This window comes from Bos taurus, chromosome 19 (genome assembly GCF_002263795.3).
Source record: "Bos taurus isolate L1 Dominette 01449 registration number 42190680 breed Hereford chromosome 19, ARS-UCD2.0, whole genome shotgun sequence".
Lineage (NCBI taxonomy): Eukaryota > Metazoa > Chordata > Mammalia > Artiodactyla > Bovidae > Bos > Bos taurus.
Genome location: NC_037346.1, coordinates 44,862,866 through 44,889,512, shown reverse-complemented (window position 1 = coordinate 44,889,512; position 26,647 = coordinate 44,862,866). Strand labels below are relative to the sequence as shown.

At 57.9% G+C, this 26,647-nt stretch overlaps 1 protein-coding gene and 1 long non-coding RNA gene across 5 annotated transcripts; one reads left to right on the top strand and one right to left on the bottom strand.

Moving 5' to 3' along the window:
- Positions 1–11: 11 nt before the first annotated feature.
- Positions 12–26,593, bottom strand: FMNL1 (formin like 1). 4 transcript variants are annotated; one of them, XM_024980927.2, is made up of 27 exons: positions 26,137–26,593; positions 17,014–17,097; positions 15,417–15,530; positions 14,627–14,700; positions 14,173–14,256; positions 13,703–13,840; positions 13,357–13,374; positions 10,789–10,897; positions 9,994–10,070; positions 9,708–9,801; positions 8,730–8,804; positions 8,312–8,422; positions 7,190–7,339; positions 6,510–6,611; positions 6,088–6,340; positions 5,521–5,871; positions 5,203–5,327; positions 4,354–4,556; positions 3,670–3,904; positions 3,440–3,508; positions 2,520–2,600; positions 2,302–2,431; positions 2,003–2,166; positions 1,649–1,750; positions 1,406–1,501; positions 1,013–1,133; positions 12–494 (listed from the first exon to the last, which is right to left on the bottom strand). In XM_024980927.2, the coding sequence occupies exons 1-27, from the start codon at positions 26,263–26,265 to the stop codon at positions 391–393; spliced, it is 3,393 nt and encodes a 1,130-aa protein (XP_024836695.1). In that variant the 5' UTR covers positions 26,266–26,593; the 3' UTR covers positions 12–390. The 4 variants fall into 4 exon arrangements, with proteins under 4 accessions (XP_024836695.1, XP_024836697.1, XP_059734547.1 ...); XM_059878564.1 differs by lacking the exon at positions 12–494 and adding an exon at positions 742–840; XM_024980929.2 differs by lacking the exon at positions 13,357–13,374.
- On the top strand, positions 10,070–11,127 carry LOC132343089 (uncharacterized). Its single transcript, XR_009491765.1, has 2 exons — positions 10,070–10,170; positions 10,413–11,127. It is a non-coding gene; the product is annotated as an uncharacterized lncRNA (long non-coding RNA).
- Positions 26,594–26,647: the final 54 nt, after the last annotated feature.

The following is a 26,647-nucleotide window of genomic DNA, read 5'->3' as shown; positions in this document are numbered from 1 at the left end:
GGACACGGATCTTTTGCAAACGTCTTTATTAATCTTGTATAAAAATAAGGTCCATGGAGAGTCCTCGGAGCTGGGTCGGGGTGGGCAGAGTGGAAGGAGAGCGAGGTTACCCTTTACATAAGTTACAGGCTGGGCTCCCGCTCAGGCTAAGTATGGCTGTTGGGGGAAGACGGGGTGCTGCAAGCAGCATTTGGGGGGAGGGGCCAGAGATCCTCTCCCTGTGGCAAGATGAGGGGTGCCCCTGCCCATTCGAGGGGCGCCCAGGGATGGGGACCTTGGCGAAGGAGGCTGCCCGGCCCAGCCGAGCTGAGTCCCACCTTCCTTGAGTCCCGGATTGCCCCTCCCCGCCCCCGGCTCCCAGGCCTCGCAGTCCATCTGCAGAAATAGTGACTACAGCGAGAGGTCAGAAGTGACCTGCAGCGGGGGTCCCGGTGGGCGCCGACGAGCGCTTCGCCGGCCTGTGTCTGCGCGGATGTAGGGCTGGTTCCGTAGATCTGGCGGTGGAGAGGAGAGACATTTACTTTTCAGGGGGTCTGCCCAGGCTTGGGACACCACTCAAGGGCACGGGCCTCACCCCTCCAGGTTGTGCGCACGTGGGAGGGAGCCTGTTTGTTTATCAGACCTCCTTCCAACACACCCCAGCCCGGTGCCTGGCCCAGGAGAGGGCAGATGACTCAGACCCCCCAGGAGCCCACAGGGCTGTGAGCAGCCACTGGGATCCGAGGCCGGGCTGGTGGGTACCTGGGGGCTAGAGGGGGATCTCCTCTCCCAGGCTGGCCTCATAGAGGAGCCTGGACGTCCTCTTGCCGGTGCGAGCAGTGAAGGGCACTGTCTTGAGCACTGAGGGTTGGAAGGAAGGAGCCAGGAGAGAAAGGAAAAAGGGAAAAAGACAGAAAAAGTAGCAAAGAGGCAGTGAGGCAGACAGATCCTGACCGCCCCCCCGGGGTTGGGGGGTGGATGGAAGACAGTGTAGGACAGACCCAGGACAGGACAGCACCTGCCAAGCCCCCACCTGTGATGATATCTTCAATGGCCCCATCACGGTCACCCTCATATATGAGTGGCTCTTTCTGCTGCTTCCGTTTTAGCTCAGAGATGAGGTCCATCTGTTGCCGCCGGACCTTGGGAGGGGACTGGGGGGAGGGCGAGGGTATATAACTCCAGCTCCAGGATCCTCTGTCCCCCTGTGCCACTAAACCCTAAACCACCTGCCTGGTCCCCCACAATAACAGCTGGCATGAGGAAAAGGAACCCATTCCCCACCACAGGCTACAGAGGCATCCTGGCCTTAAGTAGGGTCAGTCCATAAAAACGAGGATGCAGAGGAGGACCAGATCTTTGGGATGAAGATACCAAGCATCAGCATCGCTGGATCCCAGTACCAAATTCAGCAATAGTTGCCTACCTTGGGTGCTTGGGGCTCCCCTTTCCCTGCAGTGTCAGTGCCTGCCTCCTGGGCAGCTGCTTCCTTCTTCCACTGTTCCACCTCCTGCTCAGCTTTCTGAGGAACCAAGGTGGGTCTGCATGAGGGGAGTCATCCCTTCCCTAGTCCACCCCCAGCAGAAATAGCCCCCACCCCTCCCACTGCCCATGTGGAGAGGCTGCAATGCCCCGCATGGGTCCCAGCCTGCCCATCAAACAAACATACCTTATAGGCTTTGATGAAGCGACTAAAGAGGGAAAAGAACATGGAGGGGGATGTGGTCTTGGGGTTCTCTCCGAAGTACTCCACCACAGACTCGTAGGCTTCCTGTGGGCACAGGCTGTCAGCCTCACCAGCCCAGACCCCTAAGGCCCTGACCACTGCTCTCTACCCGCTAGGACACTGGCCACTTCATCTCTCCTCCTCCAGGCAGGTGGCTGCCACCTCCTGTGCCATCCCCTAAGGTGTTCTTCCCGGGTCACAGGGCTCCAGGCCTTGGCTACACAACCCTACCTAGGTGGTCCTTCACCCCCACCACAGCCTCCCCGCCTCCCTGGCCGGGGGCCAGCCCCAGCCCACCTGAGCTGTCTTGCTGTCTGCCAGCAGTTTATCCATGACAGGTGAGTTGACCCTCAGGAACTCCTTGAGCACCACACAGTCATCCTGCCTCACAAACTCCCGCTGGGTCAACTCCAGGCCTCGCTGCAGGGAGCGGACATCCCCCAGCACGCTGTCCAGGGACACTGAGTGGGAGGTGGGACAGTAGAGAAGCAAAGAATCAGAGAGGCAGCATTCCCATCCCATTATGTCCTGAGCTCCCCTGGCTCTCTCCCAACCTGTATCCATCCCCAGGGCTGAACCCCACCCCCCACCCATACCTGAGCCGGCCTTGTCCAGAAAGTGCAGGTCGCTGTGGAAACCTGTGAGCTGTGGGTACTTTTCAGCAATGACCTTCACCAGGTAATGCAGCAGCGTCTGCTTGCGGTCAGTCGACTTCATCTCCAACAGCTGCAATGAGGACCTGCTGTAAGCCACATACCCCCAGCCATCCCCCATCCCGCAGGTCAGGGGGCCCCCTCCTTCCCCGCTTCCTTACTGCATCCAGACTCTGAAGCCGGAAGCCATAGGCTGCTCCACGCTTGCTGCTGTTCATGTAGTTGCCAAAAGCCAGGACGATCTGCAAGAGGTGGGACAGGTGGGTGGCGGGGAGCTCAGCCGGGTGCCGGGGCTGAGGAAACCCCCTAAAGTATAAATTACACAAGAAGACAAGGGGGCTAGGAACAAGCCACTCAGCAGCCACCACACTCCTGCATGGATGCCTCAGGTCCGTGAGGCACACATACACGTGTTTAACACATGTGCACAGCTAACACCATGGCACACCCAATTTGGTCATCTGCTGTGCTGTGCTTGGTCACTCAGTCATGTCTGACTCTTTTCGACCCCATGGACTATAGCCCCCCAGGCTCCTCTGCCCATGGAATTTTCCCAGGCAAGAACATTGGAGGGGGTTGCCATTTCCTACTCCAGGGGATCTTCCTGGCTCAGGGATCAAACCCACGTCTCTTGCATTTCCTGCATTGGCAGGCAGATTCTTTACCACCTAGCCACCTATTCCTACTCAAGTCTGTGCTGCTCACACCTCATCTGAAGCTGTGGGGTCAATGCCCCTCTCAGCCATTTCTATTGGTTCTCAGACAATAGAGGCTGTGCTAATGAACCCTCAGGCAGGGTGTGAGGTGGGCTGTTGGAATGTGGCCCTCAACCCCACCTTAGCATTGTCGTCCTGAGCCTGGACGCAGCACCACCAAAAGCTATGTAAACACAAATGACAACAAAATCAACAACAAAGCTACTGTGACCGCTGCGACCACCACAAGAGAGAAGTGAGAACCCTACAGTGGGTGCAGCCCAGGGTCACAGGGCAGGGCCTGGGTCTCCCTCTCACACAACCCAGAACACACAAGCCATCATGGGTGGTCTCTTGCCTCCTAGGCCCTTGCCCTAGGGTCTCACCTCCAGGATCTGGCGGAGTTTGTCCGAGGACTTGATGGACATTGAGGCTGCAATGATGGCATTCAGTTGCTGGGGGAGGGATGGGGGAGGCATGGTAAGTTGGGGCAGGAGCAAGGGGGAAGCTGGTAGGAGGCTCCAGAACTCTCAGATGCCCTCTCGGAGACCAGGCTGCCAACTGCCTCCTCCCCCATCCCAGCCCAGGCCACACCACCCTGCCAGCCCGCGCACACCGGCATGAGCATCTGGGCAGTGTCTGGGAAGTTGCCCAGGAAGGTGAGTGTGTTCATGCGCTCTGGCAGGCGGGGGATGCGGCTGAAGCGCAGCATGAAGCGGTCCTCCTCTGACAGCTCCTCTATCGGTCGCTGCTCCCGCTCGAAACGAGTGATGAGGCTGCGCTCATACTCTGTGGGCAGGAAGCGGGTCAGCAGCTCCAAGAAGTCCAGGCCAAGGGTCTGCAGGTCATACCTGTGAGGGGAGGGGCCAGCATCACTCCACACCCACCAGTTCTTGAGAGGACTACCCCTACCCCATCACTTGATCAAATAAATGAACTTAAGTATTTGCTGTTACCAACAGCTTAAGAGAATAAGAGAGTCAGAGGAAGTTGGAAGCTAGGAAGCCTAGAATCCCAGACATATATCAGTGAGATACCCAAGCTGTAAACGCCTGAGCCTGAGTGCAAGGAAGCAAGAAGACAAAAGGAACATCTCCACCTGGGCATGGAATCACAGCATGACCTCAGTTTTCTTAACCTGAAATTGGGAACACAGTTTCCTCCTCTACCCTCTGACCAGCGTTGGTATGAAACTTGATAGATACTGTCCCATAGCTGGACTCTTTTACTAGGATCTGCCCAACAACCCCGTCCTAGCGAGGGGCTGGGCTGCCCACAAGCCCAGGGCAGAGGCACTCACGTCTCGATGGCCTGGCAGATGCGATCTGCCCCCAGGTTGCCCTTGCGCAGAGTGATGGCCAGGTTCTTGGCCCGGTTGGCCTCGATGAGCGTGGCTTTGCTGGGGGCCTTCTGGGCTGCCTTACTCTTGAGAGCACTAAGGTCTACGCTGGGACCTTGGGACTTAGTCTTGAACTGCTCCTCGAAGTCACTCATGTCCAGCTCCTAGGGATGCAGGGAAAGGAGGTGGCGCTGGGTGGGGCCGGAGTCTGGTGCGATCCTGGCTGAACATTGTGCTCTGTGCTAGAGCCATCTACCCAGCCCTGACCAAACCATCAGCAGAGAGACAAAACAGTCAGTACTCGACCTGATCACAGGCCTTAATGGGGAAATGGGGGAAGCAGATGAAGCAAGAGCAGCACCCCACCCAGGGGACCTAGACTCTAAGCTGTTTCAGCTGAAGGAAGAGCTCAACTCGCCAGGGTTAAAAAGAGAAAAAGGACATTCCAGGCAGAGGGACAGCATGAGCAACAGCCTGGAGGCAATAGAACACATCCGTTTTAGAAAACTGAAAGTGAGGCCCTGGGTGTCTGAGGAAAGGTGGTGAGCGAGGCGCCTTCGAGGAGGAGAGGCCAGGCTTAGGGGAGGTTGAGCCCCTCTACAGGGATGCAGGGAAAGCCTCCAGGGGAATCAGGACACACTGCCTACTAGATGCACTAAACCAGTTTGGTTTAACCCCCATTCCTGGGCCTCCATGCCCTTCTCTGTAAAATGGGTAGAGGAGGTGACCACCCCCCATGCCCAGCATGATCCAGGAAGGTCCCCTCCTCCTCCGGTGCCCACACTGGCAGCAAGGCAGAGCCACACTCACCTGTAGCACCTTCTCATCATTGAGCTCAGTGAAGACAGTGCCTGTGATCTGGTTGGGTTTCAGGGCTACCCAGTTTAAGAGTGGCATTCTGAACTTGGTCTGGATGGGTTTCTTGGCCTTCACTCCTGAGACAGAGGGAGTGAGTGATCACTGGGGCAGTAGGTGGTGGGATGGCTGGAAGGAACCCTACCCGGGTCCAGCGAGGACAGACAAGGCAAGCTGGAGGCCCACAGACAGAAGGTCCTGGAGGACAGTGAAACCAGAGCCCCTCCCTCTATCCTCCCTTCCCTTCCCCTCTGCCCTGAGCAGTCTACTCACCTGGGCCCATCTCTGAGTCAGGCCCTGCTTGAGCATCAGTGGGACCTCCCGGAGGCGGCGGGGGCGGCGGAGGAACCTGCCCGTCCGCGCCGGGAGGCGGTGGGGGCGGCGGGGGCGGGGGCGGCTGGTCGCCTGGCAGCGGCGGCGGGGGCGGGGGCTCGGGGCTGCCTGGGAGGGGCGGGGCCAGAGGGGGAGCCAGGGGTGGGGCTTCCTGCTGGGAGGGGAGACCAGGCAGTGGGGGCAGTGGCGGTGGGGGTGGAGGGGGCGGGGGCGGGGGCGGGGGCGGTGCCGCTCCAGGAGCGGGCTCTGCTGCTCCAGGAGCCGGCTCTGCTACAGGTGGGAGTTCCGAGGCTAGAACCGTGGACCGAGCGGGAAGAAGGTGGTATCAATTTCGCCTCCCCGCCCTGCGCATGCGCACTGGCCCCCCCGCGGCCCATCCGCACCTGAGCCACGCCGGCAACCAAAACCTACTTCTTCCACCTCTCCCGGCCTGAGACGTCCCCAGGCTCCCCCTGCAGCCCCCCCATTCCTACTCGCCTCCCCCGCCAGCCTGAAGCTCCTGCACACCTGGGCTGGGGGAGCCGGTAGGCGCCCCCGGAGTCGGGGCATCACTGCCGCTCGGAGTTGCCACAGCGACCGGGAGAATCTCGATGGAGACCGCATCCCCGGGCCCTCTCAGGATACGGATTAACCCCTTCTCCTCCAGCTCCTCCACCTTCAGCTCTAGGGCCGACGGCCGCGCCGGGACAGGGGCAGGCACTTTCTCGGGCTCAGAGGGACGTCTAGAGGTGCCCATAAGGGTCGACTCGCTGAAGCGCTCCTGCGAGCCCCGGGGGAGGGGTTAGGAACCGCCGGCAAGCCTGGCACGGAGCCCCCATTCTCTTGCCGGGGTGGAGGGACGTGTCAAGCCTAGAAGCCCCCACATGGTCTGTTCTTGGGAGTCCGGCCCACCCCTTGTTCCCGCCCAACCCACTTCCCCGCGACCTCACCCGCAGGGTCTCCAACTCCTTTCGGGCCTGGCTTAGCTGCTTCTCCAGCTCCGCGATCTTGGCCATGGATTCGTTCTCCGCGTCCCGAAGCCGCTCTGTGAGCTGTGGCACCAGCACATGGTGAGCTCCCACCCGCAGCCGGGCACTGGCACGGCCGCTGAGGGGGTGGCACCAGGCATGCCTGCCTGCAGGGCTGGGGGAGGCTTCCGGATGTGCTTAGCCCTGGCGGAGCCTGGCACTTGAACCCAAGTAGGGGAAGTCCTGAGAGCACTAAAGTTCTCTCAGGAGGGGAAGCCAAGACACCACTGATGAAGGAGGGAGATGGAGAGGAGACTGGGCTGGCAGGGGGCCCCAGGTACCCAGCTCCACCCAAATCAGGGCCTGCTGTCTGAGCCCCTGGAGGAGAGGGGACCTGCCTTCCTCAGAGGTCCAGCCCAGGGGAGAAGCTCAATGAACATTCATTCAGCTGCTGCTGCTGCTAAGTCGCTCCAGTCGTGCCCAGGCACCCAAAAGATTCAGGTTAAACCCAGGGGAGGAGCTCAATGAACATTCATTGAGAGAGACACCCAAAGGATTCAGGTCAAACTCAGGGGGCCCCCATTCACACCTAGAACCGGTGCCTGATATCAGCGTGGGGGGCTCTGTGGGGTGCTCTCTGCTGGTTCAGGGGCAGCTCTCACCAGGGCCACCTGCTCCTGCAGCTCCTCCATGTGCTCCAGCACAGCATTCTTGGTCTCAGTGTCCTCCAGCAGCGCGCCCACGTCAAAGATGTTGTCCAGGTAGGCCTGAATCTGCACCTGCAGCTTGTCACTCTCCGTGAGCCGAAGCCTCTGTCCCCGAGATGGAAGGTGCAGGGTAAGGCCTGGTGTGAGGGATCTTTCCAATACCCCTCCCCATCACCACCAGAGCCAAGACAAAGGGGCCTGAGCCGTAGCCCACTTTGGGGTTTTTTTTTAATTGAGATGTAATTTATATACCATAAAATTCACTCTTTTAAAGTGTACAATAGTTTTTAGTATATTCACAAGGTTGTGCAAACCTTCACCACTACCTCATTCCAGAACATCACCCCCAAAAGAAACCTTGTCCCCATTAGCAGCCACTCCCCCATCCTCTCCTCTTCTAGCCCCTGGCAACCACCAATCTCTCTCTACTGGACTTACCTATTACAGACATTTCATTTTAGGGAATCATACACTATATGGCTTTTGTGTCTGGCTTCTTTCACTGAGCATAATAGCATAAAGTCTTCAAGGCCCATTCCTACTGTACCATGTATCAGTACTTTGTTCTTTTTTGTGGCTGAATAATATTCCATGGAATGGACATATCACCCTCGCCTGCTTTTCACTTTTTGTTGATTCTGGGTTTCAAAAATCCAGTTCTAAAGGCCCTGCTCATCTTGGGAAGCCTCACAAAGAAATCAGAAGAAAGCTACAGCTTGTCTGCTCAGGCCAAACCAGGAAGAACCAAACCCCTCTGCCCACTTTCCCCAGAGCAAGGAACTCTCCCATGACCCAGACCCATACAGCAAGAGCCAGTTCCTGCTTTGGCTCAGACTTTGTGCTCCCCATTGTGTCCCAGAGCCAGACCCAGGGCCTCCCAGAGCCTGTTCTAGAGCCGACAACAACCGCTCCGTGATCTGGGTGCCTATTTTGCAGCAGGAACCTCCCTACACATTTATAGTCTTTATTATTTCTGTGGTTCTCCTATTTTACAGATGCTAACCACTGAGGCATACTCTGCAGCAGGCAAGTGGTTAAGTCCCGGGGTTGGGGTTGGGGTGGGGGTGCAGGGCTAACCTCCAAGTACAGGTCCAGGCCCAGGTGCGTGAACTCGTATTGCAGGAAGACACGGAAGTTCATGTTCTCCACTGAATGTACCACAATGTTGATGAACTGCATGCAGGCCACCTGTGGTGGGGGGGGGGGCAGTGAGCAGGTCTATGATCCTCTTGGTGGGGGGTTCAGTGACTTCCACCCCCTAATTTATCCCCAAGTCCCCCACCCTTGCTCTATTTCTCACCCCACTAATCAGGCTGTGTCCCATACGTATTTTCCCTCACACGCCTTCCTCCCAGCCTCCCTCTTGCTGACATCCACCCCTCCTCCACCAACCACTCAGTCCTCATACTTGGCAGGAGCTTAGCCCAGATCCCAGATACCAGGCTCTTAGTTGCTCCTGGCACCCGAGGGTAGCCCAGCCCAGGCCTGAGCTCACCATGAAGTCGATGTTGCTGTCCTCATTCCGGAAATATTCCATTAGCTTTTCAAAGCGGTGCTGCTCTCCACATACCTGGGTGGGAGGAATGGCTGTCACTGAGGTCCCAGGGACATACCACCTAAGGCCGTCTTCCAGCTGCCCACCCCCTTATGCCTCTATGGGCTCCTCTCAAATTAAATCTAAGTCAGGCCACATCATTCTTCTGCTCAAAACCTCTCGCCCCTCTTGATCTCTCACAGCCCTCCCCAACACTGACTCCATTCTGGCCACTCTGGCATCCTAGTACATTCCTACCTCAGGGCCTTTGCACTTGCTATTCCACCTGCCTGATGAGCTCTTACTGAAGACAGCCACCACACAAATCCCTCACTCCCCTCCCAGCTTTGCTCACATCTCACCTTCTCCATGAGGCTTCCCTGACTACCCGGCAACCTCCCAGTTCCCCCTCCCTCTACAGCCTCCCTGGCTTTTTTCCCCCAGAATATTTATCATTCTCTGACACTGTATAATTTGCCATTTATTGTATCTGTCTTCCCCTGCCTCCTTTGTTTCTTTTGTTCACTGATGTACCCCAACTGCCCACTCTGTGCCCGACACATAGCGGGCCCTCGATAAATATCCATTCAAGGAATGCATGACCGTATGCTGCCTTATGCATCACACTCTCATGCAGCTACTTCTCATGAGCCTGTTAACCAGAGTCGGTGACTCTGAGATGTATGGATCAAGGCCAGTTTGGATCTGGCAAAACTGAAGGTCAGAGGTTCAGCAAGTCCCCGTAGTTGTCCCTGTCACCCTGGACAGTGCCCCTGTGTGACCCTGTACCTTCCCGTTAGATGAGGAAACCACCCCCCCAAATACCTACCCAGCACCCCCCCCAAAACCTACCCAGCATCTCTAGCTGCCCCCAGCAGAGGCTATACCTGCCAGCAACAGGGCTCCATGCAAGTACATGTTAGGTGGGGGCTCCATTACCTCCTTGAAGTTGTCAAAGGCGGAAAGGATGATATCGTGTCCTCCCCGCACCAGGCAAACAGCCGCCAGCAGCTCCAACACCAGAGCCTTGGTTCTGGGGAGAGAAGAGGCAGGTGGTCCCTGGAGAACAGGCAGGCCCCACAGCAAAGGTGGACGTGGGCCTGGCTAGGGAGGAGGACAGGGAAGCTGATGGGTAGTGGTCCTGAGAACTGGGGGACTGAGTAGGCACGGGGTTAAGTAGGAGGAGAATCTAGACACGGAGAAAGATTAGGGGCCGGGACCTCACCTGGGGTTCTTGTTGTTGAGACTCAGAGCAATCTCATTGACACAGGCTGGGTGGTTCATGACGAGGCTGAAGCCGGACTAGGAAGAAAGGAGAGGTCAGCTCCTCTGGGCAGACCCCGAGGACTGCCAGCACCCTCCTGTCCCGTGCCTCCGGCATGGTGAGCGCCATGCCATCCAGGTATCTCAGTGCCCTGGGAAGTTCTTTGTTGTTTTTTTTTTTTCGCCTGTGCCGGTAGTTTGTAGGATCTTGGTTTCCTGACCAGGGGTGGAACCTGGGGCCCCAGAACTAAGAGCATGGATTCCTAACCACTGAAGCATCAGGGAATTCCCAGGAAGTTCTTTATATCCAACCACAGCCTCTTCAGTGGCAGCCAAAGCCTGGCCCCTTTTTAAAAATACCTTTGTCTGTTCAAAACCCAGTGTCAAGACTCAGCATCTTGGACACAGTGAGTCCGGAGAGGCCCGCTGAGTGAGGAAGGACTCGGTTCACCAATCACCCCTCCAAGCGAAATAACCCAGACACTGCTCTCCCGCGGATGGCTAGCCTTTCTTGATGGGGGTGCCTATGCCCCCATGTAGGGTATGTCCACACCCCTAGCCCTGTCCAGGGTATTCTAGGCGACCTGGCTAAGAGGCAACAGAAATCTGTGCTTCTCCTCTTAAGACTCAAGCTAACAGCCTGTCCCCAGGATTCCACTGGGGGCAGGGTGGGGGACAGTTGGTTCCAGAACCCCAGCAGTTTAGGCAGTCCCCAGGGAGGACAGTCAGTGCCCATGCCCCAGGCCCACTGGCCAACCTGGTAGTTCATGATGGCACGCAGACACATGATGCAGACGTGGACGTCGTCCTTCTGGCTGACGATGCGGGAATTCCTCAGGGCCTTCTTGCTGTGAGCCGGGGTCAACCTGGGTGGGTGGGGAGGAGGCAGCAAGGGTCAGAATCCCAAACCCTTCCTGTTCCCCCACCACTCAGATGGCTTCCTGCCCACCCAACCAAAGAGGCTGGCTGAGGGCAGGAAGTCCTCCTCAGTCCTTAGGCCTGGCACTTGGTATTTTGGGGGCAGTTTAAGGGGAGAGTCAGGGAAATAGACTCCTAACAGTGACTTGGTGGCATTAAAAAGAGTTGCTGTATCATACTACTACTACTAAGTCACTTCAGTCACGTCCAACTCTGTGTGACCCCATAGACGGCAGCCCACCAGGCTGCCTCGTCCCTGGGATTCTCCAGGCAAGAACACTGGAGTGGGTTGCCATTTCCTCCTCCAATGCATGAAAGTGAAAAGTGAAAGTGAAGTCGCTCAGTCCTATCCAACTCTTAGCAACCCCATGGACTGCAGCCTACCAGGCTCCTCCGTCCATGGGATTTTCCAGGCAAGAGTACTGGAGTGGGTTGCCATTGCCTTCTCCGAGATTACCTATAAATCCTATCTAAAGAAAATTTTAAAGTGGCTTTCCTCTACCTTCAGGTGCTCAAAAGTTACATTTTAAAATTTATTACTTAATCTAAACCTTCAAACTGTTGTTAGCAGAAAATCTTCAGAGAAATCTGTGAAGCTGTTTTGGTGGTAAGGGACCTAGAGCCCTGAAGCCTCCTTTCCCAACAGACCCCGCTGCTGCTGCTAAGTCGCTTCAGTCGTGTCCGACTCTGTGCGACCCCATAGACGGCAGCCCACCAGGCTCCCCCGTCCCTGGGATTCTCCAGGCAAGAACACTGGAGTGGGTTGCCATTATCATGCTGCTGCTGCTAAGTCACTTCAGTCGTGTCCGACTCTGTGTGACCCCATAGACGTCAGCCCACCAGGCTCTCCTGCCCCTGGGATTCTATGGAGAGCTTATAGAAGGCAAGGACCTCCAAAGCTTGTAAACTGCAATGAAAATGATCTCCACAAGGTGGCGCTCATAGCCACAAAGGGTTTATCTTCCATCTTGCGAATTCAGACTGTCTTGGGTCAAATCCCAGCTCAGGGTTTGCAAGGTAAATTACTTAATCTCCATGGGCCTGTTTCCTCTTTTGTAAAATAATAATGGTAATAACAGCACCTTCCTGATAAGGTTATTGGGTCTATGAAATGAGTTTAGAACAGTGCCTGGCACAAAATAAGTGCTATATGAATGTGCTCACTGATTTCTTTGATAAGAGGTAATTTTTTTCCCTTGTCACAACCACCAAACTTCCACATTGGGTCCTCAGGACAATTCTATCCCATTTCCAACATCTGGGAGACCCCACTCCTCCCTCTGCCTGCCACATTCCCGTCACCGCTCAAATGCCTCTGAGTCTTTGCTCATGCTATTCCTTCTGCCTGGAATCCCCTTCCCCATGCCCACCACTGCCTGGAAAGCCTGCACGACACAGTTCCAGTGTCATCTCTTCTGGGATGCCTTCCTCATGGCCCAGGCAGTGGCCACTTCCCTACTTAGAGTTCACAGTCGTACCTCCATGACAGCCTATCACACACTGTCCCCTACTAGATGGAAGGCTCCCAAGGGCAGTGTCATCTGTCACCTGAGCACCTCCCACCATGCCTGGTACATAGTAAATGCTAAAAAAATGTTTGTTGAATGAATGAATGAACAAAGAAACTGGGGAGGGCTTCCCTAGTGGCTCAGTGGTAAAGAATCATCTGCCTGCCAGTGCAAGAGACAAAGGAGACTTGAGTTCGATCTCTGGTCTGGGAAGATCCCACGTGCTGTGGAGCAACTAAGCCACAGTGCTACAACTATTGAACCTGTGCTCTAGAGCCCAGGAGTCAACAACTACTGACCCCAAGAGCCCCAGAGTCCGTGCTCTGCAACAAGAGACGCCACTGCAATGAGAACCCCACACTGCAGCGAAGAATAGCACCAATTCCCATCAACCAGAGAAAAGCCCATGCAGCAACAAAGACCCAGCACAGCCAAAAATAAATAAATAAAAGCTATTAAAAATAAAAAATTGGGGAGCAGGGGTGGACTTCCTTGCTGGTCCAGTGGTTGAGACTCTGTGTTCCTAATGCAAGGGGCCTGGGTTCAACTCCTGGTCAGGGAACTAGATCCCACATGCTATAACTAAGACCTGCCACAGCCAAATAAATAAAAATTTTTAAAAAGAAGAAGAAAGAAAGAAATATATTGTGAGAGTTTGGGTCTTAAGACGAAGTTGGTTTCCTGTCCCAGAGAGGGAAGGGAGGCACCCGGGGTCCACACGAGGGTTCAGGGCCATCTCCCCTCTCCTGCCCTCCCAGCTGGATGTCTTAAGTTAGGGTAGGCTGATGTATCTGAAGCAGCTGAATCCAGGGGTGTCACCTGAGTTGAACACCTCACCCAATCCCACCACCACCCTAGGAGCTGACCAGGCATGCACCAGCCCCTAGGCAGCTACGTACCGGGGAGAAGGGGGGCACCTGGAGGCCGCGTGGGAGAAAACAGGGGGTTAGATGAATACAAGAGGGATCCCCCTGACCCAGAAACCCCCTCCTTATCCCAGACCCCCCCCTCAAGTTCCAGCCTCTAAGTGCTCACCCCAAAGGCTTCTTAAAACACCCATCTCCTGAGCCCTGTGTGAGGCCCTTACTCTGATCGCCGATGCCAGGCAGTCCTCCCACCACCCCCAGGGCCCAGGTAAGTACAGCGGAGCAGGCTGAGTACAGCGGTCAGGGGTGAAATCTCCATTCACCCCGCCCCCTGCCACCCCACCCGAGGCGGGGTGGGGGGTGGGGGGGGCCCACTTACTTGATGGTCAGGTGGCGACTCTTGGGCGGGGGCGGCAAGGATGAGGGCGGACCCTTGCTCAGATCTTCCACCGACTGCTCCAGCGGCTTGCTCTTCTCGGAGCCTGGGGCCCCGTTGTCTGTAGTCTCCATATTGTACCTGCGGGGGTTAGAGTGTAGATGGAGGCCAGCCCACCAGGGCCCTTAAAAGAGGGGTGGGGGGCACCGGGGGAGACTGCAGGAGAGACTAGGGGCTGGGGGAGCAACAGCGTGTGTTCTTGACGCAGGGCTGGCCCTTGTAGGTCCCAGCTGGCCGTCACAGGCCCTGTCCCTCCCCCTCCACAGTGGGCCTTCAGGAAGGGGCCTTGCTCAGGGTCCACTGCACGGCTCCAGACTGGGCCCAGTCTGCGCTGTCTGGAAGTGGCCAAGGAGTGGGCGAGAGGCAGGAAGGTGTGGACTCTGAGGGAAGGCATCAGGGCGGGGCCGGCTTACGCGACGGAGCACTGTGCGAAGGCCAGGTAATCAAGCAGCACATCCAGGCCGCGGTTCTCCTCGTTGAGGAACTCCTGCACCCATCTGCAGGACACAGGGCTCCCTGAGGGTCGGCCAGGAGGGGGTGCCGACCCAAGTGGGCACAGCAAGGGGCCCCAGGGCCCTTTCCCCGGAAGACAGCAACCATCCCCCGCCTCAGAAGACCCGGTGACACCACGGGAGGATGCTAGGACTCAGACAGGACCTATGGCCCAGCCACGCCTCAAGGGACCAGCCAAGGGCGGGTGGGAGAGGAGGCAGGGAAGCTGTTCTGGACCCCCATCCTGGACGGGGGGCTCACAGGCACAGCCTGGAGTGGGCATGGGGAGGATAATAAGGGGCCCCCAGGAGCTCCCTGCTGGCAGAGCTCTCTCCCTTCCCCATCCTCCCCGCAGAAATCCAAGCCCTCACTCACCCAATGTGGTTGGTCCTCAAAGAGATCTCCAATTCCCGGAGCACCTGCGTGGACTCCTGAACTCGCCTCTTAAACTGGGAGCCAAACACAGGGGGACTCTGGTGGGTGGGGCCCGGGCCTCAGCCAACAGGGCCTGCCCGCCCCCGACAACTGGCCTTTCACGCTCAGCCGCCCCCACCACCTCCACACAACTGCCTGGCAGAATAAGCATTCTCAGGCCACACGTACTCCCCCTACACACACACACAGGGTGTACACCACACGGCCATGGGCAGACACAAAAGAGGCACACCAATGCCTCCTTACACACACACACACACATACATGCGGACAAAGGATATGCACACATTCAAACATGAACACCCTGGGTATCCACGCACATGTGCACACCCATACACAAGTACAGGGAGTACACAGACATAAGATACAAATCCACATACAGACACACGAGGTACACACACACACACCCTTGTTTAAGGACTCGATACACATACATCCATATGTGGACACAAAAGGGCACACATAATACACACACACATCCACGCCTGCGCACATAGTGTGCACACGTGTACATATACACTACACAAATACATACAAGTGTATACATCAGAGCACAAACAGGAACTGCAGAGGAACCCATAAAAGTCGACACCCAGGGCACTTGCATACACACCCTCATCCGTGTACCCACACAGGCCTGCAGAAGAGTTCACACGCACAGTTCCTCCAGCTGCCCCAGGGCTTGCAAAGTGCGGGGGAAAGGGACAGAGAGAAAGAGGGGGATAAATACCCCAAGGTTGGGCATCCAGTCTGCTGCTACTTTTCGGCTGACCCCACCGGTTTCCAGGTAGCTCTTCAGCTTCTGGATATAGGCTGCTGGGGGGTTCTTGACTTGAAACCGCTCCTGCAGAGATGGAGTGGGATGTACAGGGTACCAACCAGGGCCACCCCAGGGCAAATGGCCAGCCCTTGTCCCAGAGCCTCTTTCTCAGCTCGGATCCAAGGTCCCAGGCTGTCTTAAACTCCTCCCCCCCAACCTTGAATATCAAAGGCACAAACCCAAACAATCCACCGGGCCACTTTAAGAGATCCCTGGTCCTGAGCCAGGCCATCCCTTCCCTTCATGGTCACAGCCTGGGTGGAGTGTGGAGGGGTCAGTCCTACCACACACCCTACCCTGGCAAGGGAGACTCAGGCAGGCCAGTAGGTGGTACCCTCGCAGCCCACTGCCCTCCCTGGGCCTCACCCTGGCCCAGAGCTGGGATTACAAAGCAGAAGAACAATCTGGAGGGCCCTAAGAAGGGGCCAGCACCTGGCAGGCTGGGGTTCCCTGCCCCAGGGCTCTGCCCCAGCTGTCCTGTAGGGACCTCTGTGTGCGAGTGTCCAGTGCTCAACCCAGCGGCCCCACCCAGGGCTCTAGGAGCCACTCAGACAAGAGGTGGAGGCCACACCAGAGCCCCCTGCCCAAAGAAGCTCCCTCCCTTCCCAACCCAGACCCCTCACATATGCCCGCCACCACCCTCAACCTCTCACTTCTCCCAGGCCTTTATGTGCCCAACCTGAGATGCCAAAGAACAAAGACCCCTACCCCAGCCCCGAAACCTCCAGAGGCAGCTCCCCGCCCTCACCTCCCAGACTCCTGCCCTGTCAGCTCCTCCCATCCCAATCCATTAGCTGGAGCCAAAGGCCCAGCCCTGGCTCCCAGGGGAGGCTCCCTGCTCCCCAACTCCCCAACCCCCAGCCTCCCTCCCTTGCTGAATCACGGCAGCAGCCAGGCCCCACCCTGCCCCGGCTGTACAAGAGGGGTCCTCGCTGCTACCATGGACAGCGGCCCCACAGCCAGAGGGCCCGGGCAGCCAGCATGAGCCAAGAAGGCAGCAAACCCAGACACCTGACTGAGCACCAGGAGCCAACAGCTCTGGTCCCTGCTCTGTCATCTGGAAGCTGGCTGACTTGGGAAGGGGCTTGCTTGACTGCAGGTCCTCTGGACCCAAGGTCAAAGGAGGACAGGGATTCCTGACCCTCCTCCTTACCCCTCAGTGGGTGGAACAAAGATGTCCAACCCTGGAACTGTGCCTGCTCTTTCCCAGCCCAGAGGCTGCTCCTCTGGGCTCCCAGAGCTGCACTGGCCAGTGCCCTGGGCCAGCCCCTGCCCCAGCTCTTCAGAGGGCAGACCCAGCCCGGTTCATGTCTCATCAGGTCCCTGGGGAGGCTCATGCCCAAGAGAAGGGGATTTCAGAGTCCAGCATACGCCCTCAGCACCCTCCCAGATGCTATGCTGGCCCCAGGGCAGGGTCGTGGTCCTGTGGCAGCGTGGCAGTGTCCCTTCCCTGCCCGTCCCAGCCTGGAGGGCAGGGCACCAGATGACGGGCGGGGCCTGTGCGCACCTGGTCACATATGAGCTCCCACTTCTTCTCGTTGTCATACTGGCTCAGCAGCTGGACCTTGTCCGGGGGCAAGTTCATGCAGTTCTGGGGAGGAAGACAACCAGGTAAAGAGTCTGAGTCTGGGGATCCAACATTCAGGGGAGGGGAGTCTGGGCATCTTCAGGGGACCCCCTAGAGGCCAGCTCCCTATGGGTCCCTGTCCCCATCGCACCCCTGGAGATAAGGAGCATTAGCCAAGGAGAACACCGAGGCCCAGTCATGGAACACCTCTCCAAAGGCCCAACAGCTGGAAAGTGACACTGGGATTTGAATCTGAGCCTGCCTGACTCTGAGGCCTGGGCTCTGTCTGTCACCCCTAGCATGGAAGCAGGAGCATGGGTTCTCAGCCTGATTTCTCGGGGTCGCAGGCCCCTCTGGGCTCGTTTCCCCATGTGTGATAAGCGCGTATCATCTCTTCTCCCATTTGGGTGGGAAGCTAACAGGGACCCGTCTTCACTCAAGCCCAAGTATGGCCAGGCGTGCGCCATGCTCCATTCCCATGTGCTAGCAGACACCACGTGTGTTTGGTCCCAGCTCAGGGTGCCTGTGTCTCATGAGCACCACAAAACCTCTTACAGGACAGCCCCCAACAGCCCCCAGCCCTTCCCAGCCCCCTCCTGACTCATCACTTCGGGATAGAAGGAGTTGGGGACAGGCCGAGGGGGATGAGGTCAGACAGGCAGGGAGTTCCGAGCAGGTGATCACTGCTGCAGGGCCCAGGGAGATTCCAGGGGAAGGCCACTCCGTCACAGGAACCGGGGAGAGCAGGCAGCCCGCTGAGTCTGTGGCTCTGGTGGCCCAGGCTGGGACTCCCCTCCAGAATTAAGAAAGGTCAGCGTTGCTCTGCCTGGGCCCTCCTCCCCCAGCCACAGATGACAAGGTGGCTGCCAAGCCTCTCCCCACAGACAAGCTTAGGGTCCCACCTAGGGCTATGGAATCACCAGGTGCCACCAGCACTAGGGTCTTCCTGGGCACCCCACCTCCCCGGACTTCGAGTGTCCCCCTAATAGAACCAGGACATGATGCCAGTTCACCTCATTTCAGTAAAACTCAGGTTTATTGAGGGTCTACTAGGCGTCAGGTCCCAAAACAGTTCTGGCCCTCAAGGAGCTCAGAATCTGAGTGGTGATGTGGGAACCCTGGAGAGACCCAGCCCAGGATGGAGGACCCACCCCCACCCCCCCCACTGTCCACGCTGATGGCTCAGACTACACATCCTCGGTCACGTGGCCCTGAGCGGAGGCCACAGCTGGAGCAGAGACGGGGCCACACCCACACCCAAGGCTTCTCAGCCAGCTTCCTCTCTGGGGTTCTGCGTCTAATTCTGGGGCTCTGGCCAGATCTCACCCCCAAAATCACAGCTTTCGGTCAGCCCCAGACAACAGGAAACTGGGTGCCCTCGGCCCCTGATTGCCCAAGTTTTCCGGCTAGGGCCCTACTTGAGAGGTGAAACAGCATGTCCACCAGGCCCCCTCCCCGAGCGGGAGTCTGGGGATGGGACTACGTCATCCCTCTCCCCCGTTGCGAAAGTGAGCCTGGATTGAGGAAACTGCCTCCGTCTCATCTATCACCCTCCCCCAACCTGGCACCAGGGGCCTGGACCGCTCCTGCCCTCTGGAAGGGACAGCCCATGAAGGGGCCCTGGAGCCCAGAGCAGGGTCCTATTGGCTGCAAGTCCTCCCTGGGGCCATCCTCTGTCTCTGTCCCTGTCTCTTTCTCCCTGGGCTCTCCTGATCCATCCTTCCACCCTACAGAGACCCAGGGTGGGGCAGGGCTGAGGTGGAGGGGGTGGGGGAGCCAAGACTGGGCAGGAGGAGGAAGCAGAGAGAAGAAGGCAGGCAACATCAGGGAACCTGGACTGGTGGGCAGCACAGAGGAAGGAGTTGGAGGGGGAAGGGGAAGGGCGCAGAGGAGTGGGGGAGGGCTCAGCAGCTTAGCCTTAGAGGGGATCGCTGCTTCCTAATAGGGGTCTTCGGGGCCCTCTCCCACCCGGGGACTTATTGGCTCCTAGAGTGGCCCCAGACGCACTTCTAGAGGCAGCAACTAATCCTCATAATGACTCCAACAATTGTGATGCCAGCTTTGCCTGAGGGCTGACCAGCCCTGCTCACAGAGGGCCACCTCCCCCCATCCCCACCATTACTGGCCTCACCGTCACCCATACACTACAGGTTCAAGCACAGGTTGATGACCTCCCCAAGGTTAGGAAGCCAGGACGAAGGGAGCCAGGCTGGCTTTGAGCCCCAGCTGACTGGGAACCAGCGCCCAGGTCCACCCCCCCACTTCCACCCCATGGCTATTACTGGGGAGGGGGAGGCCTCTGCTGGCCAGCACGCCTGTCCAGTGGTGGTGGAGGGGAGGGCACCCCTTTGCCCCTTCCCCACCTGGGCCTCCTCAGGCCCCTGGGCCTGCATTCCAGCCTGCCAGACAGGCTAAATTTAGGCTCGGAAATCAGAAATAGCTCTGACAGCGCTGAGCGCTAATTAGCAGCTGTTCCTTGGAGGTGCCCACCAAAAGAGACAGGTCCCCTGGGGAGCAGGAGAGAGACAGGTGATGCCACTCGCTCTGAGTGGGGTGAGGCCACCCTGGAAACATCCACAGACCACCAGACTTGGGGCCCTTAGTGAGGAGGCAGCACCCAGGGGCTGGGGGCTGAGAGACAAGCAGGAGTTGGCTGACGGTGCTCAAATGAGATAGGAGAGGATCGTGAAGTCCAGATGTCTGTGTGTCAGGGGAGACACCCACCTCCTGCAAGGGGAGGAGGGGGAGGCGGCTGTGACGTGGAGGACCTGAGCTGGATTCAGGGGACCCACCTAGCCTAACTACTTCTCTGCCTCCTTCAGCCTCACTTTCCTCTTCCATAAAATGGGCACATTTCCCTTCTGCCTCAGACTCAGGGCTCCCAGGACCACCCAGTGAAGTGCCGTGCTTTGATGTAACAATACTCTTCAGGGGCAAACCATAATGAAGAGACATGTCACAGGTTGGGGGAGTCCACTGAAGCCCCCAAGGCGAGGGATGTGTGGCGGACAGAAGTTTGTGAAAAGAGCCGGATAAAGCAGACCTGTCTCCAAAGCTCGGCCAAAAAAAATGAACTGAGCCTTCACCCCCTCCCCCGCTGCCCTTCATGCTGTGAGGGCGACTCATCTCTCAGGGCGTGACTGTGACCCTGATTGAGAGAAGAAGCTTCCATTAGAATGTATGGGGGATCACTCTGCCTCCTCCCTGCTCCCCTCTATGGGTGTCAGAGGGGCCTCCAGCCCTGCACACTCAAGACTAGCCCCTTGCAAGCCGTCCCCCCCTCCACCTCCCTGACATCTTGGCAGGTGTCCCTGGAAACTGAAGGGGCTCCAGCTACATCTGGACACAGCCACACCCTCCGGTTTCACTTTCAGTTTGAGCTGAGACTCTGTCCCGACACACCTGCCCACCCTTTCCCTAGGACGTCTAGCCCTTCAAGCCCCAGGATGCCCTTGAACTTGGGCACCAGCCCAAATTCTCAGACCAGCCCTACAGGGATTCCACAGCCTGATGGGATCCAGAAGCAAGTCCCCACTTCCCTATCCATCTCCCAAGCCCCACTCTATGTAGCCTCAACCTTGGTCTTAGAGCTCTCAGTGCAGCTCCAGAAACAATCGATTTTATCCACTTTTCAAAATTCTGGTACATAGATTTTCTAAGGCTCTTATAAGCAATCCAAGATGTAGAGGAGGATGTGGGGTGACCTGGCCTTAGAATCAGGTGCTGAGAACCCCACAAAGCTAACAGCTTCTTCCATCGGGGTTGAAGGGTCCCCATGGCAGGACCAAAGGCAAGCAGGGTAGAAGCCAGGGCAGCAGGCACCGCCCTTATCATCCAAGCTGGTAGGAGACTAACAACAGTGATGACAACAATAATTAATATGGCAACCCACTCCAGCGTTCTTGCCTGGAGAATCCCAGGGACGGGGGAGCCTGGTGGGCTGCCGTCTATGGGGTCGCACAGAGTCAGACACGACTGAAGCGACTTAGCATAGCATCGCAAAGCACTCATACTCTGATTAAAAAAATGATAATAATGAATATTCCTTCCCAACGTTCACCCTATGCCATGTGACTTATATCTCAACAACAAGCCTACAAAGAATCAGGTTGGACAAAAAGTTCATCCAGGTTTTCCATAGCAACTTACAGGAAAGCTCGAACAAACTTTTTGGCCAACCACAATAGATACTAGCCTAATCCCCATTTCACAAATGGGAAACTGAGTCCTGGAGCCATCAGGCCGCTTGCCCAAGGTGACCTCGAAGCCAACTGGTTAAGAAGCCTCAGTTTCCTCGAAGAAGGAGCGCTCAGAGCAACGAGAAACGTGGGTCCCGGGCCCCCAAGGGTCTTCCTCAGACAGCCTGGCCCCAGGGGCCTGTCTGAGGAACCAGGAACAGCCAGCCCCGTTTCCTGCCACCCAGCACCCTGCGTTTCCTGTTGTTGCCCACACCGAGCTCTTACTCACTGGGGAACCCCCCCCCAGCACACCCTCTCTCAGAGGGAAGTGGAGGCCTCCCACCCCCTCTCTGCGCACACGGCTACCGTTAGCACCACGCTGCCCCACCCTCCAGGAGGGCTGGGCCCGCCTCTCCGTGGTTTCCGGCCACCAGTAGCTTTCGCCAAGGCCCCACTGTGCCTGACCTGTGCAATGGCAGGGAGGGCAGCCTGGCCTGTGACAGTCAAAGACTAAAGTTGGCACCTGTGGTTGGTCTTGAAGCTGGAGGTGGGGGAGGGAGGAGGCAGGGTCTGGGCTCCTTCCTCCTCGAAGGGCCCCCAGATGAAGAGGAGCAAATGGGTTCCAACATCCTCCTGTCCTCAAGGCGGACAGAGCACTTGCTCTGTGTCAGGCATCATGCTAAGCACTCTTTAATCCCCTCGATTCTATCTAATCCCTTCAACGATCCTAGCAGGCACACGTAGGCTTTTGATTTTTTGGTCGCACCGCATGGAGTGCGGGATCTTAGTTCTCCAACCAGGGATAGACCCCGCGCCCACTGCAGTGGAAACGCAGAGTCTTAACCACCAGGGAAGTCCTTGACATATAACCATTTTTCTTATCTTTTTTACACATGAGGAAAACTGAAACTCAGAGCATGTGGGTAATTTGCTCAAGGTCACAGAGGTAGTAAGTGGCCAGGACAAAGCTCAAATCCTCAACTTCATGACCCCAAAGCCCAAGGAAGCTCCTCCGCCTTTCCTATGAGTAACCCCTGCCCTTCTTAGAGGCTGGGAAGCCTAAGCCACCTCCCAGGGCCCCGTGTTCCCAGGAAAAATGCAGAGGTGGCCCGAGAGCAGCCCCACCTGTTCCTGCCCTTCTCCCCCTTCCAGCTCTTTGCCAACTGGTCCCAGATGTCACTGTGAATCACGCCGACCACATCCCCGGATCTCCAGGGGCAGCATGTGCCAGGCCTGCTTGTTGGGAATGGCATCCCACGGCCTCTGCCCAGCCCAGCCCAGCCTCTGACCACAGGGCCACAGTCCCACCGAGACCCTCCACGTGAGACCCCAGAGACAGGAGACACAGGGTCAGAACGACTGCACAGCTCCATGCGCCAAACTTCGTCTGGCCCACCCCAGAGGAGGGACCAGTAGAGAAGGCAGAGACCTGGTTGCAGTCGACAGAATGAGACACCCACACTTGCTCTTCACCTCCAGTCCCAGTCCCCATGGGGAAGGGGTCCAGCTAAAAGCAGGACTCCCAGCAGCCACACCCTGCTTGGGACCGTCCTGACCTTCCCATACAGCCTGGCCAGGTGCACACCACCTTGGGCACATGCTAAGGGCACCCTGGGTGCCAGGCCCATCCGGTGAATTCCTCCCTTCTCAGACGCCAGCATCACTTGGCCTCCAGCACATCACAGCGCCTTCCCTTGATCCCTTTGCCCCAAGGCTATAGGCTCCTCCCCACCCAGACAGATTCAGGGGTATCCTAGGCCAGACCGTAAGCCTGGCACTTCCGGCAGGCCTTAGAAAGAGTGCCCTACCATCCCAAACCCTGACCCCTGCAGGGGAAGGCCTGAAGGGGCTGGAAGACACCCAGCGTTCAGCAGGGCGTAGGAGAGGCGAGAGCACAGAGCTTGGCGGGCTGGTTTCCCACTATCGCAGCAGGCCCGTGTCTCTGGGCAGCCATCGCTCCTCTGCTGTTGCTAAGGCAGCAGGCGGAAACCCTGGCGCAACCTGCTCTTTCTCCCCACCCCCATTTTAAGCCGGGGCACCCCTCTCTCTCACAGCCTCCTCGGAAAAAGTGCCCCCACCACCCATTCTTGCCTGGGAAAAAGGCTGCCCCCAGGGAAAGGGAAAACAAGCACCCTCACCTCCTGTCTAGCAGTGGGTCTGGTCGGGGCACCCTGACCCACAAGAGGGGTCCCACTGCCAGAAGCCAAGCAGTGGTTTTGTATGGGATCCTACTCCCCACCGGGAGGAAAGGGCTGAGCTTCAGTGAAAGAGAGGTTCCCTGGGGACATGTGACTAAATCCCAAGGGGAGGGCTGCTGTGCTTCCCCCATCCAGACTGGAGGATCCCTGGATGTGTGAGGCCCACCCCCTCAGCAGTCTGAGGTTCTCCTCTTAGATATGCACTGAGGACAGGACTCAGCTCTGGCCAAGGAGGCAGCATTCAGATGGAGGGTGTGCAGTGCTCAGTCGCTCAGTCGTGTCTGACTCTTTGTGACCCCATGGACTGTAGCCCACCAGGCAAATTGTTCCATAGAATCTTCCAGGCAAGAATACTGGACTGGGTTGCCATTTCCTACTCCAGTGGACACCTATCCGACCAAGGGTTCGAAGCCACGTCTCCTGCATTGGCAGGTGGATTTTTTACTACTGCACCATGGAGGCACCTCCTGTAATCCTGTTACTGACCCTATGTGTGTGTAATCCTGTTACTGACCCTACGTGAGCGATGTGAGGTCGCTCAGTCATATCTGACTCTTTACGACCCCACGGACTGTAGCCTGCCAGGCTCCTCTGTCCATGGAATTCTCCAGGCAAGAATACTGGAGTGGGTAGCCATTCCCTTCTCCAGGGCATCTTCCCAACACAGGGATCAAACCTGGGTTTCCCCCATTGCAGGCAGATTCTTTACCCTCTGGGCCACACTAGGTTTAGCCAAATCCACAGCCCCAGCCAGCCTCAGGCAGGAGCCAAGGGTGTCACCCCAGGACACGGTGAGGAGTTAGAGAAACCAGGTTCTTAGCCAAGAGACCTTGGGTTGGGTGTGTTCTGCTCATGCAAGACATGGGACAGGCTGATCCCTCCCAGGAAGAAGGGGGAAGTGTAAACACACTAGGGTTCCTGGGGGTTGGGAGGGGTGAGACCCAGTGGGTGCCGCTGCCCTAGATTTCCACCCAGCCACTACCGCTATCTCCACCAAGACACCCTCAGACCCCTCTCTGGGCCTCCACCCTCCACGCCCCGGTTCTCAGGCACCCCTAGTGGCATTCAGTGTCAGACTCGGCCAATCGGAGCAAAGGCCAAAAAAAAAAAAAAAACGCAAGCAGGGCAATCAAGTCCTACACAAGCATTACCCTTGACTTTTGGATTTTCCAGGGGTCTGAATTATTCACACAGCTCCTCCCCGTTTCTTCCTAACAGAGAACGTGGACTGGGGCCTGGGCCTCACCCCAAAAGCCCAACCCCCATCCATAGACACTTAAGGGGAAAGACAGAATGGTGTCCCCCCATTCAGGCTGGCTGGGGTCCAGGGATCCACCACTAACTCAGGCTCCCCCGATGGCCCCTTCTCCCCCTTCCAACTCTGTTCCACCCTGTTCACTTTGTGCAGCCATGGGTTTGGGGAAAGGGAAGCAGGTGGAGAGGTAGGGTACTAGGGGCCTAGCCTGTGTGAGGTATCCTCCCCCTCCCCGCCTCCCTTTCCCAGAATCAAGCAAGGTGGATAGATCAGAGCCCACCCCCACCCCACAGCTCCTCCAATCCCTCCTAGGCTTTCTCCTGGGAGGGGGCAGCAGCCAAGATTTCCAGGAACTGTTAGGAGGGGCCATGCAGAGGATCTGGCAAGTAAGGCCTCACGGCAGGCCAGGGGAGGGGAAGTGATGTCAAGGAGGTGGAGGGGACGGCCACCGGCCTACATGGCTCTGCTGCCTGTAGCACCCTCGGGCCCCCACCCTCAGACCTGCAGTGCCAGCCTGCTCAGACTTGGAAGTGCCTCTGGGGAAAAGCACGGCCTCATGTGCCTGTCACCCAGGGTCTGGAGAGGGAGCTGACAGCAGACAGGCCACCAGGCAATTAGTTAGAGAAGGGAGCCTGGGACAGGGCTGAGATAGGGAGAGGGAAGTGAGAATGAGGGGCCTTTGGCCCTCCCTTCTTCCACCAAGTCTTAGGGTACCCTGACTTAGCTCTGGATCCCCCACCCACAAACTGCCTCCAGGTTCAGTCTGAGCTGGTAGTTTCCTCTCCGGTTGCCTAGTCCCCAAGGCCCCCCAGTTCCCTGGAGCAGATGACAGTGCGGATGGGGGGCTTTCAGACTTTTGCTCCACCCCAAGCCAGAGCGACCAACCCATCCTGACCCCGCCCTTCCTAACCTGAATCCCTCCAGTGGGTGTGAGGGGAGGCCCAAGATCAGGACCCACAGACAAGTACTCCCTGACACAGAAGGAGGGAGAAACACAGCCAGCCCCTCTGCATGACCTGACAACCCAGGTCCCAGCAGCTCAGACACCAGTAGATCAGGACCCCAAACACAAGCAGATGCTCCATACTTGCACCCGGCAACTGGGCCTGCGTGCAGAGGGAGAGGAGGTGCCCCCGGGACCCCACAGCACCGTCGCGCTCCCAACTTCCTCACAGGACATTTTTGTTTGGACCTTTAGACCCATAAGCTCTGGGGGAGGGGGTGTTTTGGGAGGGAGTCTGGGCGATCGCAGAAGAAAGTTTTGGGGGGAGAGTGCTAAGTCACTCTGAAAGAAACCACTGTCACTCCCACCCCCCGCCCTGGAGGGGCCGCCGGGGATCTCCAAGCGGTACCTGAGCCCCCGGGGGCGGGGACGCCTGATGAGCCCCTGTTACCCCACGCCCGAGCCGCGCGCACCGCGGGTCATACTCACCAGGACCCGGTTAAACCTCTCCTCCAGCTCTCCGGCCGCGGGCATGGGCTGCTTGGGCGCCGCGGGCTGCTTGGGGGCCAACGCGGCGGGGCTCGCGGGCTGCTCCGCGCTGCCGGCCGCGTTCCCCATGGTGGTCCCCACCCAGTCGGCCAGGCGCCTCCAGCCTCGGAAATCCAGCTTTCCCGGGGAGGGCGGTCAAGGCTCCTGGCCTGGGGGGGCAAAATGGGCAGCGGCTCTCGGCGGCGGCGGGGGCTCGGCGACGCGGGCGCTCGGATCAGCGGCGCGCAGGGACCGGGGCGCGGCGTCCCATCGGGGCGGCCCCGTCCGAGGAGCCAGGCAGCGAGCTGCGGGGTTGGGGGAGGAAGTCAGGCTGCAGGCCGCCGGGGCCAGAGGGCTGGGCCGGGGGCAGGAAGCTGCGGCGCGGGCTCCCCCCTCGGCGATCTTCTAACTTCTGCTGTCTCTCCCGGTGCGCGCAAACCGCATTTCGGCGCCGCCGCTACGCACCCAGCCC